Raw genomic sequence first — 16,748 nt, 5'->3', positions numbered from 1 at the left:
AAATTCTGCATAGAGAAACTTTTAAGCCTCAACAAATATATATTTTTTGTTTTTTTTTGTATGTTTGTATGATTCTATTGAGCTCATACTGACAGACGTATCTGTTCTATTGCATGCAACATACACTGGGGCGGGATGGGAAGAGAGGTACCTGAACTCGTCTTCTTGTTGCCCTAACAACAACAACAACTGCCTTTTTAATGAGGTGTAAGTATCTGCTCAGGGGACGTCAATAGCAACTACGGTGGGCCTACAAAACACTAAATAATGAATACAAACCCTCCATGTTTCGAGCTTTACGTCCAATAACCCCGTCAGGTATTCCTTCATACGACTGGCTTTGATCACAGAATGAAGTTTCTCTATACCCGGGCTCGAACTTAGACCACAACCTGTCCCTAAGATTAGCAGGCAAATTCGTGACACACTAAGCTGTCCCAGGGACGATACACATCACCCGCCCGGGGGCAAGTCACCGATTGGCAACCAAGGGGCAGCGACCGAAGCAGCAAGCTTTCGGCTCTTCCGACTCGTAGGAGAGCGCTTTTGGCCTTCGCGTCGGTTGTTAAACCGTAGCATAGCAGTTCCACGTACGCCCGTTCTGTCTAAGTAGTGGGATGGGCAAAAGAGAAATAGCGAACGGTTGTTTCAGCTCGCCCAGGAGGAAACAGTAAACGCCGAAGAGCCACCTTCGTGCGTTCAGCTCTTCATTTGTGCCACCATTGTCACTACCTGAAGTTCTGAGTTCTGAGCCGGGAACGGTATGCGTATTTGTAGATGGTACATAGAAAAAAATAAATGACAACTAAACATGCAACACCATTTCGACAAGTCGGCGAAAAAGCTGCTGTTACTTACTATTATAAAAAAACACTTACAAAAGGACCTAGGAAAAGGGTACTCCATAGAAATAAGTGAAGTAACTCGAATTACGCTTATTTATACAACGTAACGCTGTTTAAACAGGGAGATTTAAACAATAATGTACTATCGTTTATAATAGTAGGATGGTATATACACACACATATTGTACTATAAGATACACACATATTGTACTACAGATGTCGTCGATGCTAACTTAACAGACGGATTAAGAGACTTAAGTGATCTTGAACTTCAACTTAGCTTAGTGGGAACGCGTTTATTTGTCTAGTAGAATTATGTAATTGTAATGTGGTTTCACACTCGTTGAACTACATGCTGCTGTTGCATATAGATAAACTTAGACAATTTTATTAGTACGATGCATCGTTAGGACAAAACACTGCAGTTGTCGGCCACACTGCGGACAATCGCGATTCCACATCAAAACTTACCATGGATGGTTATTTGTACTAAAATGATCAATGGTGATACAGGAGTCAGGCGGTGAACTTGGCTGTAGTGGTCGCTGTACTCACTGTGACCGTCTTTTTCTCCTCTCGAATAAAATGCAACTCGTGTATGTGCCAATATTTGGCCCATTCGAACCTCGGCTTCACGCTACGCAACAGAACATCATGTGGACCTATAATCCTTGACCTGCCCTATTTAGCATTAAATGATGACTAAGCATCAGCCTTCTTCAAAACGAAATGAATTATTCTTGTAACTTCGTTGAATAACTGACTTATTCTTATGTAGCTCCACAACGTGGAGCACACGTTTCACAGTTACCAACGTTTCACAGTTAATTGATGACTGTGTATTTATTATTTTAATCTACACAATCAGCGGTTCACGTGTTTGCAGTTCTTATAAAACTCGCCTGTTCGTGATATTAGAGCCTGAAGAAGCTCAAATATTTAGATTAAGTTCTCAAGTAACTTCAGTTATGTGCCCCGCACTGGTTATTAATAAATAGGTTATGTATTTGTAACGTATAACATCTGTATAGTGGAAGTAGAAGATTTATATTATACACATCATTTTCGAAGTTTAAATAATTAGTATTTTAGCAATTCATGCGATCGACTATGTTACCCGTGACAGTGTGATATGTTTGTCATAGTAAAAAACTTAACGCGGAAAACTTAGCAAATGCTTGAATAAGCGATCCGTTCAATTTATTAGAATGTTCAACGAAGCTGATGCCTAAATTGTCTTAAGTTGCCAGGCTTTTGCATGCTTAAAGCTTTATCATCACATGTAGGATTTCTCCAAAACTACCAGTAAACGATGGATGTACTTTTGCTTGCATCGAATTATTCAGTTACGTGTGCTATTGGCTCCTTTATATTTACATAATTGCTTTGTCGTCGTATGACATACATTTTCTGGTGATAGCGAACATAGGGAAGCAGGCTTTCTTCGACAGCACGGGCAAAAGAGAGGAGAAACGGTATCATAGTGTACGACAGAATGTTTGTTCCATAGAAGCGGAAGGGAGCTCGAGGGACCTTTTCTGCTTCAGTAGTGCACTAGATCGTAGTTATGGCCGCTATTGCCTGCAACCAGAAGCAGAGCGAGTGTCCGATCGCCCCTTGGTCTTGCTTCGTTCTAGCTGCACTTTGACAGTAGTGTTGCTTTAGCTGCGGATTTTAGGCACGCTCTGAATTCGGTCCTCAAACGTCACGCCCTGGCTATCAGGGGGAGAGAAAGAGGAGGTTGAGGAGAAGATTCAAAGACCGTGCTACCTTTCCCTTCTAAAAGCTAGGAGAGAAAGGACGTAGAGTCACTGCAGGAATCCACCTGCGACAGAGCTCAGCATCCCTTTGCTGCAGTAGCAGAAACGTTGCAGCACCAGCTGTCATCGAGGACTCAATTTAATTTCTTTTTTGCGACCGGAGTATGTCTCGTGTGCTGTTGCTGTTACTGCTGCGGCATCTTGCTTTTTTTCGCTTTCTCTCTAGACGTTCGCTTTAACTGAACGCAATACACCAGTCACTTAGGTATCTTGCGTACGTTTACTGGCATTCAAAACCCATGATAGGAATCGATAAGGAAAGCTGGACGAAAAATCTGGTGAACCTTCTTAGACTAGGTCTCGCACGTGGATACCCAGCCGAAGACCGAAAGGTGGCAAAGAGCCAGCCTATCTGCTAGAACGGGTAGCACTAGCTAACTGTGTAAACGTGGCACAATGAAGAGAAATAGGGGAATGACTCAAGGTTATCGGGCTGTCTGCGCCTTTACATTCTGCCTCTCCAGAGGGTGGGTAAGAAGGGCCGTTCGAAGCGAACAACCTCACAGCTGCGCTACTCAGTCGTACAACTAGGCAGGCATTCAGCGTTCCACTTTTTTTGCTTTCCCTTTACAACACCCCTTGCTCCCTATATCCATCCTACTGTTCTTCGTCTCGTTTTCAAGATTACATTCTATGCTTTACCTTTTTTCTTTTTCAAGTTGCGTTTTCCTTTAGCGGCTGTTTTGGCCCAGCTCATATAGAATGCGCAAGACGGCCACTCTGCAGATACACAACTTCTGTTTTATGTAGATGAACCAATCGGTACCTTCGGGCCTAGTCGATAGCGACGCAATGGGAAGTCACCACCCGCACCCAGTAGCAAGGGGCCTCACGGTGAAAAAACGTCTTAGTTACGTACTATCGATTATCAATGTAGAATGTCATTCAAACAGCAAACCTTTAAGGGGTCCGCATGTCGCTATTGCCTTACGCCGTCCCAGTCAAGCCCAGGCTGACTGCTGACCACATCTGACCGGGTCACATCATGGCGTGCAGCGATCAGGCGAATCTTTTTGCTTAATTGTTATTACTCAATTTCGACGAATCGCTTCCCTTTTGTTGAAGCCAAATGATACTAATGCGACCTATCAGCGAAAAAATAGATTGATGCAAGGCATTTAGTGGTCCTAGATTATAGACGAATCTAGCTAGGTATGAGATACACAAACACCCGCAGACACAACTAATGTTTCCGCAAATTTTCAATTATTTAAAAGCTCGTACAAACGAGCAATCGGGAGTTTTAAATATCATATGCACGATGCAGCTATGTGCATACAGGGCAGGTGGGTAGGAAAGTTGAGACTGAAAGCTTACGCGATCGTCTCAGTGAGGTCGGGTGATTATTTCAGAACTTTAAAATGCAAATTCCTCAGTGCCGGAACGATAATGAAAAATACGCGGGGATCATACACTGTTTTCGGGTGTAGCAGTGTTGCCTATGAAGTTCGGCATGCGTATCTGGGGGTATAGGTTATATGATTATCGTTCCATAACTCGAGCGCGATTTGTGAAATTAATAACATCGGTACGTACACAATGAAGCCATGGAAATACTGTCAACAGGTCGGTTCCGGTGCTTGGCATTCAACCGACGCTGCTAATAAATCTACAGTCTTCAGAATTGTATATTCTATACTTAGAAATAAAGTTTCATCGATTGACATTGATAAATTTATCGCTATTTATGCAGAAGCTGTCCACAATAGCAGTCAACCTGTCTTGACGTTTTTAAAACTCAGGCAGTACCTAAAAGGTTTTTTTTTTACACTCAATGGAACTCTGTACCAATTACCTTCTATAGTAAAAATTGTGTTTATAATAAGAAGAATAGACAATGTGCCGCGTCAATCGGCGTTGTTACAATAAACCAGACAGTAGAATAAGGTATTGGCGGCGAAGTCTTTACTACGTAATACATATCCAGCTTACATCAGGCGAGTTGAACAAACAGGAGATACAGCAGAGACCCATATTCATCTACCCACCCCACGCACAACAGCAATCACGTAGTATCTTTTCCTATCTCTATTCCTCTCTTTACCTTAGGAAACGAGTATGTGTAGTACCTGACCCACTTCCAAGGTAATTAATTTTATTATTTCCACTATCACGTCTAGCAGCAACAGCACGTCCAGAGACGGCTGGATTAACCAGAGGAGATTTAGCAACGGGGTCTATAGAAACTTCGTGTTCGAGGACAAAACACGCAACTATAGCGATCTGCTCTGTGCTATTTCGTGAATAGCGAAGTCGACAGCACCAGCAATGTGATTCTCCTGTCAACAACCCCTCAGTGGCAAAACACGGTTGGCCGACGGCTGCTACCACCCTCACTAGCGTTATTATAATTCTACAACGACTAATGTCACCACTGCTAGTACTACAACACGTGGGGTCGTTATTCTACGGTGAGTTGCCGTAGGAAGCCGTATGGTAGCAGGTGCCAAACCCTCGAAGTAGAGTACCCCATTTGCTCGTTCGTTCTATAAATTTTATCATCGTTCCTTACCGTAGTCTGGCTGTCCGCCAGCTCTTGGCCAGTCGGCACGTTGGCGCTTTAACGCTGACCCGACCTATGGCGTTTCTGAAGGGTTAGACAATATATAAGCAGTTAACGTTCAACAATACCCGTCAGTCCGGTCCATCTGACAACGGTCCAAACACCCTAGGACACCTCTACAAAAATATGAGGGTACAAGATTGTTACCTGTCCTTTATCGAATGAAACCTTACCACAATGTTTGCTATTACTTCATACACACATATTCACTGTGCATATGACCCAAGTATCAATGGATTATTCCGTGATAAGTAAACAGTTAAACGTCCCACAATAAGGGGGCAATATTTCCCGTTGTATTCGTGATAACATGTCTATTCTTGGCCAATGTATGGCCGAGTATGACCAGTTGCACGACCAGCTTTTGCAGTCCACTCTCGCGCGTTCAAGTTAAAGGGCACATTGTCCTAATTTAATTCAATGCAACCTTTTTCACAAATGGCGCGTATATTCCTGTGATATTTTTCCAGCGTATCGCCTTTCTTCAATATTACTTGATTGCTAAATTTCGTACCGTCATCAGAGGTCACGCCTTACAGAGCACTCATTACACGTGAACGCTTTTCCGTTCTCATCGAATCGGTCTGGTTTCTTCCTTGGCTGCTTCGTATACGTCGTGTTCCTCCTTCGGTAATTCAGTCATTGTCGAGCCTTCGTCTTTTTTTTTCTCTCTAATTTTCATTGCATACTTGCTGATGTGCCTCTTATTCCGTCATCTACTAATGCTACTTATCGCAGCAGTACCTTTTGCATTTATCTACTCAGTCCATCTGAGCAGCAGCAACATCAGCCCAACCCGTGTAATGGATAGAAACGGCGCTGTATGCGAATGAGGCAGCAAAAGAGAAAGGAACGGCTTTTTGTTATTCCTCCATCTATAAGCTTTGAGGTTCGTTCCCTTGGGCTATGTGTCCCGTGTAGCCTCGTCAGAGGCCGCCGTGTGCGTGATCGACCATGGACCGTCGGCCATCGACGACCATCATCACGGACTGACGTGTCGAATAGCTGAGGTCTTGGCGTTCGTTCGTTTAACCTCCCTTAATTCATTGCCCATTTTTCCCTCTACTTGTCCTATTTTTTTCACTTATAACGACGACAGGGAAACTAACCCTACATGCCCAATTGCTAGCCATGGGGTCAGTCTATCGTTGTGCTGGCGGGCGTACTTAGACCCTAAAGCAGCCTCACACGCAATATTTCCCTGTCTTTCTATATTGTCTTAGCGAAATCCGGGTCAAAGGTCTGCCACAACAGAAACTAGGTCCGGACCTAGTAGAACCAGGCGGTCAGGCTATGTTAGATCCCAATTCAGAAGGGCCCTTATGTACAGCTAGCCACAGCGGACAGAAAGATAGCGACCGGAAGAGAGAATAGCGATTAGAGGGATAAAGAACTTTCGTGTGATGGTCGCTATTGCATTGAGCCAAACAGCTGTGAAGACCGGTGCCAATGGTTTTCTGTCTTCCGTCGGTTGCAGCGGGCCCCGCTGCCGCAGGATGGTAAGCACAACATGGGTAGCCTGTAGCTTTGGCAGCATGGGGCCCTCTGATCCGACAGTTGTAGTAGCAGAAGCGGTAACTACGAACTTTGCTGGCTGAGCTACGAAGATGGAACGAAGAAAAAAGGAAAGACGACGACGACGAAAAAGATGAAAAACGATATCAGATGATATGGATGCAAAGAATTCGTGAGTTGCAGATAACTAATGTAATAGCGGGCCTGCCCCTAGCCATCATCAAGACGCGGTTCGTGGATGGGATAGCAACGCCATTATGGTGTAGTGTGTCTTCCCGAGAGAATACACATATTAAGTAATTAAACTCGTCTGCGCTTCACCTAACCGCTTCTTCCGTCGCAGCAAATATCCTAGACTCCCTGTTCTCTGAGCGCACTCTATGTCTGTGTCGCAATAATTTTTCGTTCTGTTTATGCAGGCAGTATCAGCAGGCGTACCCTATGAGCGAAAATTCGAGGTCCCGTGCTTCGTAAAATGCTTGTTTCGCAACTAAAAAATCACAAACCCGATGCCATTATGTTTCCTGAAATATAAAAGCCGGTATTTTAGGTAACTGCTGCCGTTACAGAGGTCTAGCAGGGGCCCGAGTTCCCGTAGCAAGTTTCAGGCCAGCAAGTTTTTAAACCCGACTGTGCCTCAGTCCCACCGTTGGTTGCTGCCTGCGATCAGCTGTGTCCATCTTCCATGGCGTAGGTGCGCTTGGCGTAACCCGGTCAGATAGAGTCACTCGAATAGGAGCATGCGCGCGCTAGGGAAACAAGACAGTTGGTGACCACAAGGAATCAGCGAGCACAAGATGTTGACAAGCTTCTGTTACCTGCATATACCCTAGGTTTGGTACAAGGATACATCACCCATATATACACCCGCCTATACACATATAGAGTGAGACGTAGACGTACTTTGACAAAATTCAGAGGTTTCCAGTCATGCAGATTAAGTCCACCTGTATATCCACTTTGTATAACATATCCTTCCTTTTTTTCCTTACGCGATGCTGCACGCTGCTGAGACTAAAGAGCAAAATTGTCTGTTATGCTACACTGCCTTAGTCAATTTATTAAGCAGGCCTGACCATAAATGACGTGCACATATCCATAGACACAGATCCACCCGAAATTTATTTTCATCTCAAGCCCCTTTTACTTAATTTTCTATGAACTGAACGAAAGATCTGCCACAGATCACCAAAGGGGTTGCTACGAAAATAGACCATTACGGACAGTACTCAGATACAGCCTTGGCTTTCGTTTCGTTCGTTTACCTTCCAAATTCAAGCTTCTACAAGCGCGTACACGTAAATACGTTGCGTAAACCTTGTTTCTAAGACTTTGAGAATGGCAACACGTGTAACATATTGATAGGTATTAGCACAAAGTAAAACGCTCCATAACATTGACGCGTTCAAAACAGGGCCGAACTACCGTGAACGTTTACTAATGCTCACATAGATCATTAGACTCAATTATTTCATATTTCATTAGAGTAAAGACCCTGGAGCAATACTCCAACTATAACACCTTTGTGCCCTTGTTATCATGCCTACAGATAGCCACGCCAAAAAAAGTTTCGCTCCATTGCCAGTGTAACGTACAGGCGCCATTACATTTGACTGGACGATGTACAACCTATTAAACATTCAATGTGTATAGCCGCACCCACTTTTAATGCATGTACGCTGTTGAACCGTTACGCGGTTAGCGAGGCTGGGTAAACACTGCACGAACGCTGCCTGATGACACAGTATTACTAATGACTCGCGATGAGTCGCTCGTTACGCGCGGCTCTCCTCGGGCAATCCCGCTAGAGGCGGGCGGCGCAGAGATTCCAGACTAGCAAGACCGGTAAGAACGACCATCACGAGCTCCATTGACAGATTGCATCATGCACTTGTTCCGTGCACGCCGTGCGCCGCTTGAAAACCGTAACCATGCAAAGGTGTGATAATTGATGCACGCCTATTTTAGTAATTGCTTCTGAAGTTCAACTTGTATGTTTGGAATGTACTGTATGGAAATAGGATATCGATGGAGCTAACTGTACGACTCGATTAAAAACGCCTTCAACAAAATAACTTAAGTTTTAGGTTCGATTCAACGTTTATCCAACCCTGTCCTTAATACTATATAATCAAGTAAAACTTAACTGGCTTAGCATACTGGACTTAGCAGTAATTCCAACAGCTGAGTTCCACTCTTAATTTCAAGCATGTAAACTTAGTTTAAGCTTTATTAGTTAGCGCCATGAGTTACGTATGTGGGTATTTCAAGTAACTGTTCGGTAGAATAGGATTGCGGTAGTAATTTTCGGGATTGTACAAACGGTTCCTCAGTATGGGCTTTGTTTTTCGAAGCTGTTGACGACTGTGTTACCCGTTTTGCACGTACCCGAACCGCGTATATCATACCTACAGAGAGCTATAACGAAAAATCTCGACCGAAAACTTAGCTTTCTACCATATTTTGCTTGGGAAATGCGCCAAACAGATGCAAATTTATATACGCTGCTGTAGCTGCTTTTTCTGCTGCTGGCTCTCCATTGAGTTGTTCATTAGCCGAGGCTATAGGGGTTGAATTGGAGTCAGCTTGATGAGTTCAGAGACTATCCTAGTGAAAAGGGCAACTGAGAGGCAGCTGGGGTGAGGACATAAGCATTTGCGTACTAATAGGGGCAAGTTCAATCACGGTCAAGTCGCGCTCGCTTCGTCGTTCTGTCGAAGTGTCCAAGTGTGGCATAGCTCGCCCACACGAAAGATCTCATTAGCTCAGTCTCTATTTCATCGACTGCGCGTTTCCTCTCGAAATACTTTACTCGATTTGGAATGTAGGGGGTTTTCCCTCTCCAGCGATGTCGGAGACCTCTCATAAAACAAGGCGAGCCGTGACCGATGTGTAATTTCAGCTCTTGAGCAAAGTGTAACGGATTACTGGACGGCCCTCCGCCTTCGGAGCCGTATTCAATGGTTAACTAGTGAATCCCCAAGCCTGAATGCAGCCAAACTGTCAAACTTATTACGCTTATAGGTCCCATTTTAAGCCTCACAATTGATTTCGATACTTTTTAAGTATTTCCATAGGTGAAGGTGGGCGTCGATATTTCCCCACGAAACTAAGTACAGAATGCTCCATCATTCGAAAAAATAGGCAAACCCAAAAATAAATCACCTAGGTTCGGTTAGGTGACACCCTGCTAACCTATCCAGGTGCTATCAATATTCAATGAGCGTACAATTAATATCCATCAATCTTCTATCTATTTCTTGTAACGGTCAAGATTGTCACAACATTGGAGACGTGATAAGACAGAAAATTAGTTTTGATGGTGAATCAGTACGATCATCAAATGATCCTCTAGCCAATATGCCCCTCTCTAAATCATTAGCATGCCAAAGTTTGATACAATTATTGCATATATATTATTCGAGAAATATGTAAGATACCGATAAAACGAACTAAGTAAGGCAAAGCAAACCCTCCTCGTACTTTTAACGATATCGACCAGGTACATAATAAAAATAAAACTAATTGTTTTCATTTTGTTGCTTTCCAGCGGCGCTTTCGTTGTTTCACTAGTCAAACTTTATCTTTACCTTAGCTGGCGTACAAACGCTAGTTAACAACACTTTGTAACGAGTTGTATAGCAGCTAATCTCTAAGAGAGTGTTGTGCAGGAGTCCTGGATCTCTACATATCCGTTTCCTGATCGTGCGTTCGCAGCCATCTGCTTTGTCTACTCAGTATTACGCGCAAGTAATGGCCCCGAGCCGATCAGTGAACAAAGCAATAGATCGATATTGAAATGTTGTCGAAAAGAGACACCAACAGACGCCATCTTCTGTTGGTTGATAGTTGACTTGCTTTTGAGTTACTAGAACGATGCTGAAGTAGAGTTTTAGGTCGACGTCGGGACATATCCATAAGGACAGAGGATAATTTACGTGTTTGGCTTGTCACTCCTGTAATCGATTCAGCATAGTCTGCAGCGCGTGATCATCTACGGGGGTGTATGCGGGTGTATGGTCAAGCGTTCACACAGCGTATCAATTTTCAGAAAATCAAAACCCTTTACGCCAAACCTATTAGGGTCGTGTGATCTCTTCTTCTTCTAAGACGAGCTATAAAATAGTTCGGTCAGTCGATCTAGAACAAGTACCGTTAGATAGCTGCTGCTCGTTCAACGAAGGCTTAGTAAGCCATGATAACGTTCTTAGAAAACAGCGATAATTAAATACGATGACTGAGAATAGCCTGCGTATCTATCTATATTTACTTTTTTTCTGTATGCGTGTATCGTAATTTAATCCAAATGAGTAATACTCAACGGTGGTCTGTGCCCAGCGGATAAACACTTATTTGTTCAACGAAAAGAACTGCCCAGTCAGAAGACCAGGACGTCAGGGAAAGCTACAATCTCGAGACCGCTTAGCTAACAGTGTCCTGTAGATATGCCTGCTGAAAGTGGCCGCTACCAAAATTAGCTATTATAGATTCCCTCACATCGATTGGTAGACAAGCGGCCTTATTGGAGCTAGCAAGTTAGACCGACTCGAACAGAAGCTGCTTTAGGCCAACAGGCAAAGCGGCTGCTTCGTCGAACAAAGCTAGGTGGCGAAACTAACTAAAGTTAACATTAGTAGCGAGGAAAAGGGTCTGGCTTGAGCTCGGTCTTCTCAAATAAAACGTTTGTTTTCTTAGCTGTTGCACTTGTGTCACAAACTGGCATCAGTACATGTACTTATTCAATTAGGGCTCTATTATGAGGTCTGGTATCTGCCTTGAAAGGAGTGGAACAAGACCGAAGCAAAAAGCTTTTTCCGATACCGTGTCCATCCTACCGACTCTTCCGAAGCACGTTTAGGGCGATCGTGATAAAACGGATAAGTAAACATTGCGTTATTTTATGCTGCGATCTTACTCCTCATCTGCGAACAAACATGAAAGGCAAACCGTGCGGCATGAGCTTCCATCAACGTCAGTAACTAGTTGCCTCTATCCTGGAAAAAAGTCTCGAAACATAGTGAGAAGGCGGCCTGATGTCCTGAAGTTCTGTTTACGCCCTTGCACATATACATATTGTATAGTCTACCTGCTATGCGTGTATATGTTACATATCGTTAGGAATTCTCTAGAAATACGAGGTCAGATCTACATTCCGCTTCTCGCTATGGGATAAAATTAGACTGTTATATGACAGATAAGTTCTAACAATCTATTTTGACTTCAGCGAAAATTAGTATGCCACAACATCAGCAGGTTTTTCTTTTAATTCAAAGTGAATAGTTATTGACACGGTACACTTAAGGCGAACGCCATTGCGCTCATTGCCCACCGGTACCTTCTCGAATTGACCATTTCTGGGGATAAACAGCTACAGGCCGGATTCTGCTCTCCTTTTGAAATGCCCTCAATTTACGCTCATCAAAAACAATAACTGCTTTAGCTGACAGCGCGGAGCAGACAAGTGTGTTTGTGGGTTATCACCTGTATTGACCGCCGTCCGCTGCTACCGGAAGCACCGCGGAAACCCCAAAGTAAATACCCTAGACTTTCTTGGGAGACCAAAAACAATTTACCTCTCATTTACCGTGGAATAACATCGACAGTGCCTTTTAAACGAGCGGAAGCTTGAATGTAACCTAAGGAATCAGAACAGTCAATGCCTAGCATTTTTTATTCTCTGTAAGAAGTAATGGATGACTCTAGTTATGGTTCAGCTACGACGCAATGGCGGATGGCGCTGTCTACAGACAATCCAGTAGATTGTCGTTGCGTCCAGCCAATTTAAAGGTATATTAAGGTATAAGCGTTAAATTGTACCTAAGTAATGTATTTAAGTAAACGTAAGTTATATTGTAATATGGCTGTATGTGCTACTGGTATCGCTATTTTGATATCTATCGCTATCGTTCCGCACTGTCGTGAGTTAGTGGTCGGTTCTAGAGGCGAGCATCTAAAATTCAGCGGTTTCGACTGCGACGACAAACCTCGGTCGTTCTTCAAACTATCTTGCTTACGTGTATGTGTGTGTGTTACATATACGAGATGTCCCTGGTGGTTTCTTGACTCGCTATATACTCGCTATACCTATCTAGTCATTCCACCTGCCTCACGGGCCACCTCCCCTCTCATGTTCTTTTTTGCATTAGTAGGGAGTCTGTCGATTTTGCACGTCAACGATCGAAATGGGGCGCATGGTTTACTGTAGCACACAGTGGGCGAAGAGGAAACACAGTCCAGGGCTGACTGAGAACGACGGAGAATCAGAAACGAGGTAAAATAGGTATCAAAGTATACATAATGTTAGTGCGTATGTCTGTGCACGACTCCTATATGGCCATTGCGAAACGTTGTTATATAGGAAGAACCCTTCTACTGATTGGTTAAGTTTTCAGATGTATTCGCTGCTTCTACTATAGGTTCTATGCAACATTGTCTTGTTCGACAATGTATTGCAGAGCAAGAACACACGAAAAGTAGATTTATCTGGAGGATTTGGTGAAGTGGAGTTTGCTAGGAATGGTGGACGAATCTTACGGCAGGAGAAAAAGGAAGAGGCGAGGAGACATTAAACCCAAGAAGAGGAAAGCGACAGATGCAGAGGGATGAAGGCACAGGCAGCATCCGGGTTCGGCTTGTAAAACTTGTACCACAACGGGCATGCAAATGAAATAAATAAGACAGTTTTTGCACCTCGTCCGCTCCTTTCTATTATACATAGCCACCTTTCTATGGGGCCTAGCTAATAAGTGAACGTACCTGTGTGTCATTCCATTGGATAGCAAGCGTATATCCTGGCAGAAACTGCGTGGCGTTATTGAGGTGTTCAAGGGCGAGATTGACTGCAGGAACTACCCCGCGACCGATAGCGCCTTCACTAAGATTGTACGTCGTTGGAAAAAATCCTGCGATATGAAGATCTACGCCTTGAGCACACGACACACATAGAGATATCGGTAACAAGAAAGATAACAGTTGAACAAAAAGTTGAGCGTAGGTTGTCCATGGACGACGAGAAAAGCCAGGTTGAGAGCTAGTTGACCACTGTAGCTTCGTCGTCACGTTTACTACTGACGCTGTTGTTGCTACTAATCGGGCCACTATTAGGTTGACGTCTGCTGCCGAATCGCGGCTCGGGCTGACCCTCAAATGACTGGCCAAGCCACCGTATGCAGGACCCGTGATAGGACTACATCGGCAACAACGGGTACGGCTACGATTTCGGCAACGCAGCTGCTCCGCAACGTCCGGGGGCTTGTGTTTCGAGGGGGGCCACCCCAGGTCCCACAGCAGGGACATACTCGGTGGCCTCTCGCTGGTGGCCTCAGCTTTGCAAGCAGGCCCGCCGTCGTCGGTGTCGTCGTCGTCGTCGTGTTAATCACGCTACAACTCACTCTCACAACAAATCACATTTTAACATTGGCCTCTTCTTGGCGATCCTTCTGCCGCGGAAACTGCCCCCGCAGCCGCAGTTACTGTTATTACTTCTGAGGTAGGAAGTTGTACTAACGATGCAGTAGCAACAGTGGTAGCACGCCTGTTTCGAATTGTAGTCTTGCCCGCCACTGCAGAAGAACATACGCGCGAGCATGATGATGGGGCATGGCATGTTCTTTTTCCCGCTGGCTGAAACGAATGGAGACCTGGGGGGTAGCTGCTTTTTTTTGCTACAGCCGTCGTCACTGCAGCACCCGAATGAAGAAAACTTCAACTTCTAGCCACGCTGAAAGCTGAACATTCAAAGATAGTTGTTGCAGCTGCAAACAGAACGAAGTCGTTGTCGGCATTGGCCTCACAGACGTCATCGTCAACATCGGCGTTGACCTCATGACGCGCAATGAACACATGGATGATGATCTGATGGTGAAGAAAGTAATCGAAGTTGCGTTACAGCTTTATTCCTTTTGTACGGCGGCAATCGTAAGGCAAATAAGCACAACCTCGACGCTGCTAATTGCGCCAAAGTACGGCCTTGCATGACTTTATAGAAGGGGCCAGCAACAGCACCAGTTCACATGCGTTTGTGGCACGATTTGTTATGTTGCCGAAGTTATTGCCGTTGGATATTTTTTTTACAGAACGCAATTTCGTAACTATAACTGTTGCTCGTCGAGACCAACGATGGTTGTACTTCGCAGCTGAGCGTCAACAGTTTTTGCGACATGCGGACGCAATATGCTTAGAAGTTGTTGTAACTGTTGTTAATGAAGTTGTCTTTCGTCTAACCGTTTTCGTCGATCCAAACAACGAGGATTTGCCGGACGCGTTTTTGCGTCGTCTAGACATAAGCTGGCAACAGTTACACAACAGCTTTGTTTATCTTGCGTTCGCTATGGACAACCTGTGACGACATATCAGCAAAGATTTTTTTCCTATACAATACAAACATTTAAATTTGGAAGTACACTATAACCGCTAATTTGTAAACGAGAGCACATACGCACGCCCTGTCACAGCTACGGTGTCCAGTCAGGTTATTTCTACTAAGCAGAACATTCGACTCGGTTAAATAAAGTCACGAGGCAAACCAAAGCAGCAGCACCACCATAGAGCTGCAATCGGTAATTGCTATGTGAATTGTGGCTCAGGAAGAAGAAGGCGACAACGAAGACAAAGTAATGGACGTATGCATAAGAATAATACAATTACAGAAGATAGAAGAAATAGCAACCATAATTTCTGCTGTGGTTGTTGTTATTGGTGCGGCAGAAGGTTGCAGTCGGAATCAGTTAGTCTATCCCAATCTACTAGCGATTCCACTCTTATAGAAACTCAACGTGGAGACGGCACTGAACGGCGAAATAGCGGCAGTGTGTGTGTGTAGGTTCGACCGGGACCGATGTACAGACAGCCGGAGCCCGCGAGCTCATCACTCGTTACACGTCGGAGCACCGCACCGCTCCGAGTTACGCGCGGACTGGCCGACTCACCATGGGGCACTCCGCGCTGCGTCCCGTCGCGCCCTCTGGCAGATCCTAACATAAACAGAGGGCCGTGGACCCTTGCCCGTGGACTCGTTGGGCGCCAGTCCAAAGGCCGATTACCAAGCGACCTAGAGCGCCTGCTCGTCCGCTGCAGCCGCTAGCTTTCGCCTTAGCTTTGCCTTCAAGCCTAGCAGCAGCAGTAGCAGCCAGACCGCGCTCCGTGCTAACTGGCACTAGCTGTAGAACCGCGCAAGCCAGCCAGCACTGAAGGCAGGGCAGCCTCGCTTGTCTGTAGCAGCAGCAGCAGCATACCAAAGGTTCGGAGAGGGTTGGAAAGAAAGGCAGGCAAAATACTGCCACGGGAACGAGCCGGGCAGAAACAGAATGTCATTGTCTATGAACGCGCGGCGCAGCCAGCCGCCTGCCGAGAACTGAGCTGCGAACGAAGCGATGTGAACAGAACGAATGGGGTGGGGTCGACACGAGAGGAATTTTTGGAAAGGCGGTTAAGGGTTGGGACGAGGGGGACGGCCAAGAGATGCGCTGCAGACGTCAACGAAACGAGAGTCTGGACTCAGCGCTCATAGTACCGGAGTCCCACGGAGAGCGCCTGAGGGGCGACTATCGCAGCTAATACGGCCGATACCCCAATGGCGATCAGCTACAATATCGACACAACGCCCACACGACAGAAGTACACTCAGCCGGCTTCTATAGTACTTGCACCTCAGTACTAAGGCCAGAATAACCGTCATAATTACAATGACCATCCTGAAAGTTTGAACTTGTCCAATGGCTAGACAGCGTGTGACACACACATACATTCACACGTGAACAGGCGACCGTACACACGTGTAAGAGCCAAACCTCAAATTCTAGCAGTTGGCACCAGATGCGAGTAAACAAGCTTACCTTCGAAGTGTAGCTCTAAAATGCAAATTTACGCTGCTTGCAGGAGTAGTCTGTAGACACTGGGGACATTCTGATACGATACTAATGGAAAAACATACCTAATAAAAAGCAAAATTCTACTAAGAAGCTATTTATTGAACTGTTGCATATATGGGCCGGGTTACAATGAGGA

At 45.0% G+C, this 16,748-nt stretch overlaps 1 protein-coding gene across 1 annotated transcript in view; it reads right to left on the bottom strand.

Annotated features, from left to right (window-relative positions):
* The window catches only part of LOC111262971 (gamma-aminobutyric acid type B receptor subunit 2), a 100,828-nt gene extending 85,175 nt beyond the window's left edge, over positions 1-15,653 (bottom strand). The window contains exon 1 of the mRNA XM_086969390.1: positions 13,500-15,653. Coding sequence (XP_086825516.1) covers positions 13,500-14,039 — 540 coding nt within the window. The 5' untranslated portion in view covers positions 14,040-15,653. The remainder of the gene's footprint in view (positions 1-13,499) is intronic.
* Between the last annotated feature and the right edge of the window lie 1,095 nt (positions 15,654-16,748).

Source organism: Varroa jacobsoni, unplaced genomic scaffold, assembly GCF_002532875.2.
Source record: "Varroa jacobsoni isolate VJ856 unplaced genomic scaffold, vjacob_1.0 scaffold_718, whole genome shotgun sequence".
Lineage (NCBI taxonomy): Eukaryota > Metazoa > Arthropoda > Arachnida > Mesostigmata > Varroidae > Varroa > Varroa jacobsoni.
Note: the sequence above shows the minus strand (reverse complement) of the source record. Positions and strands in the feature narration are given on the sequence as shown.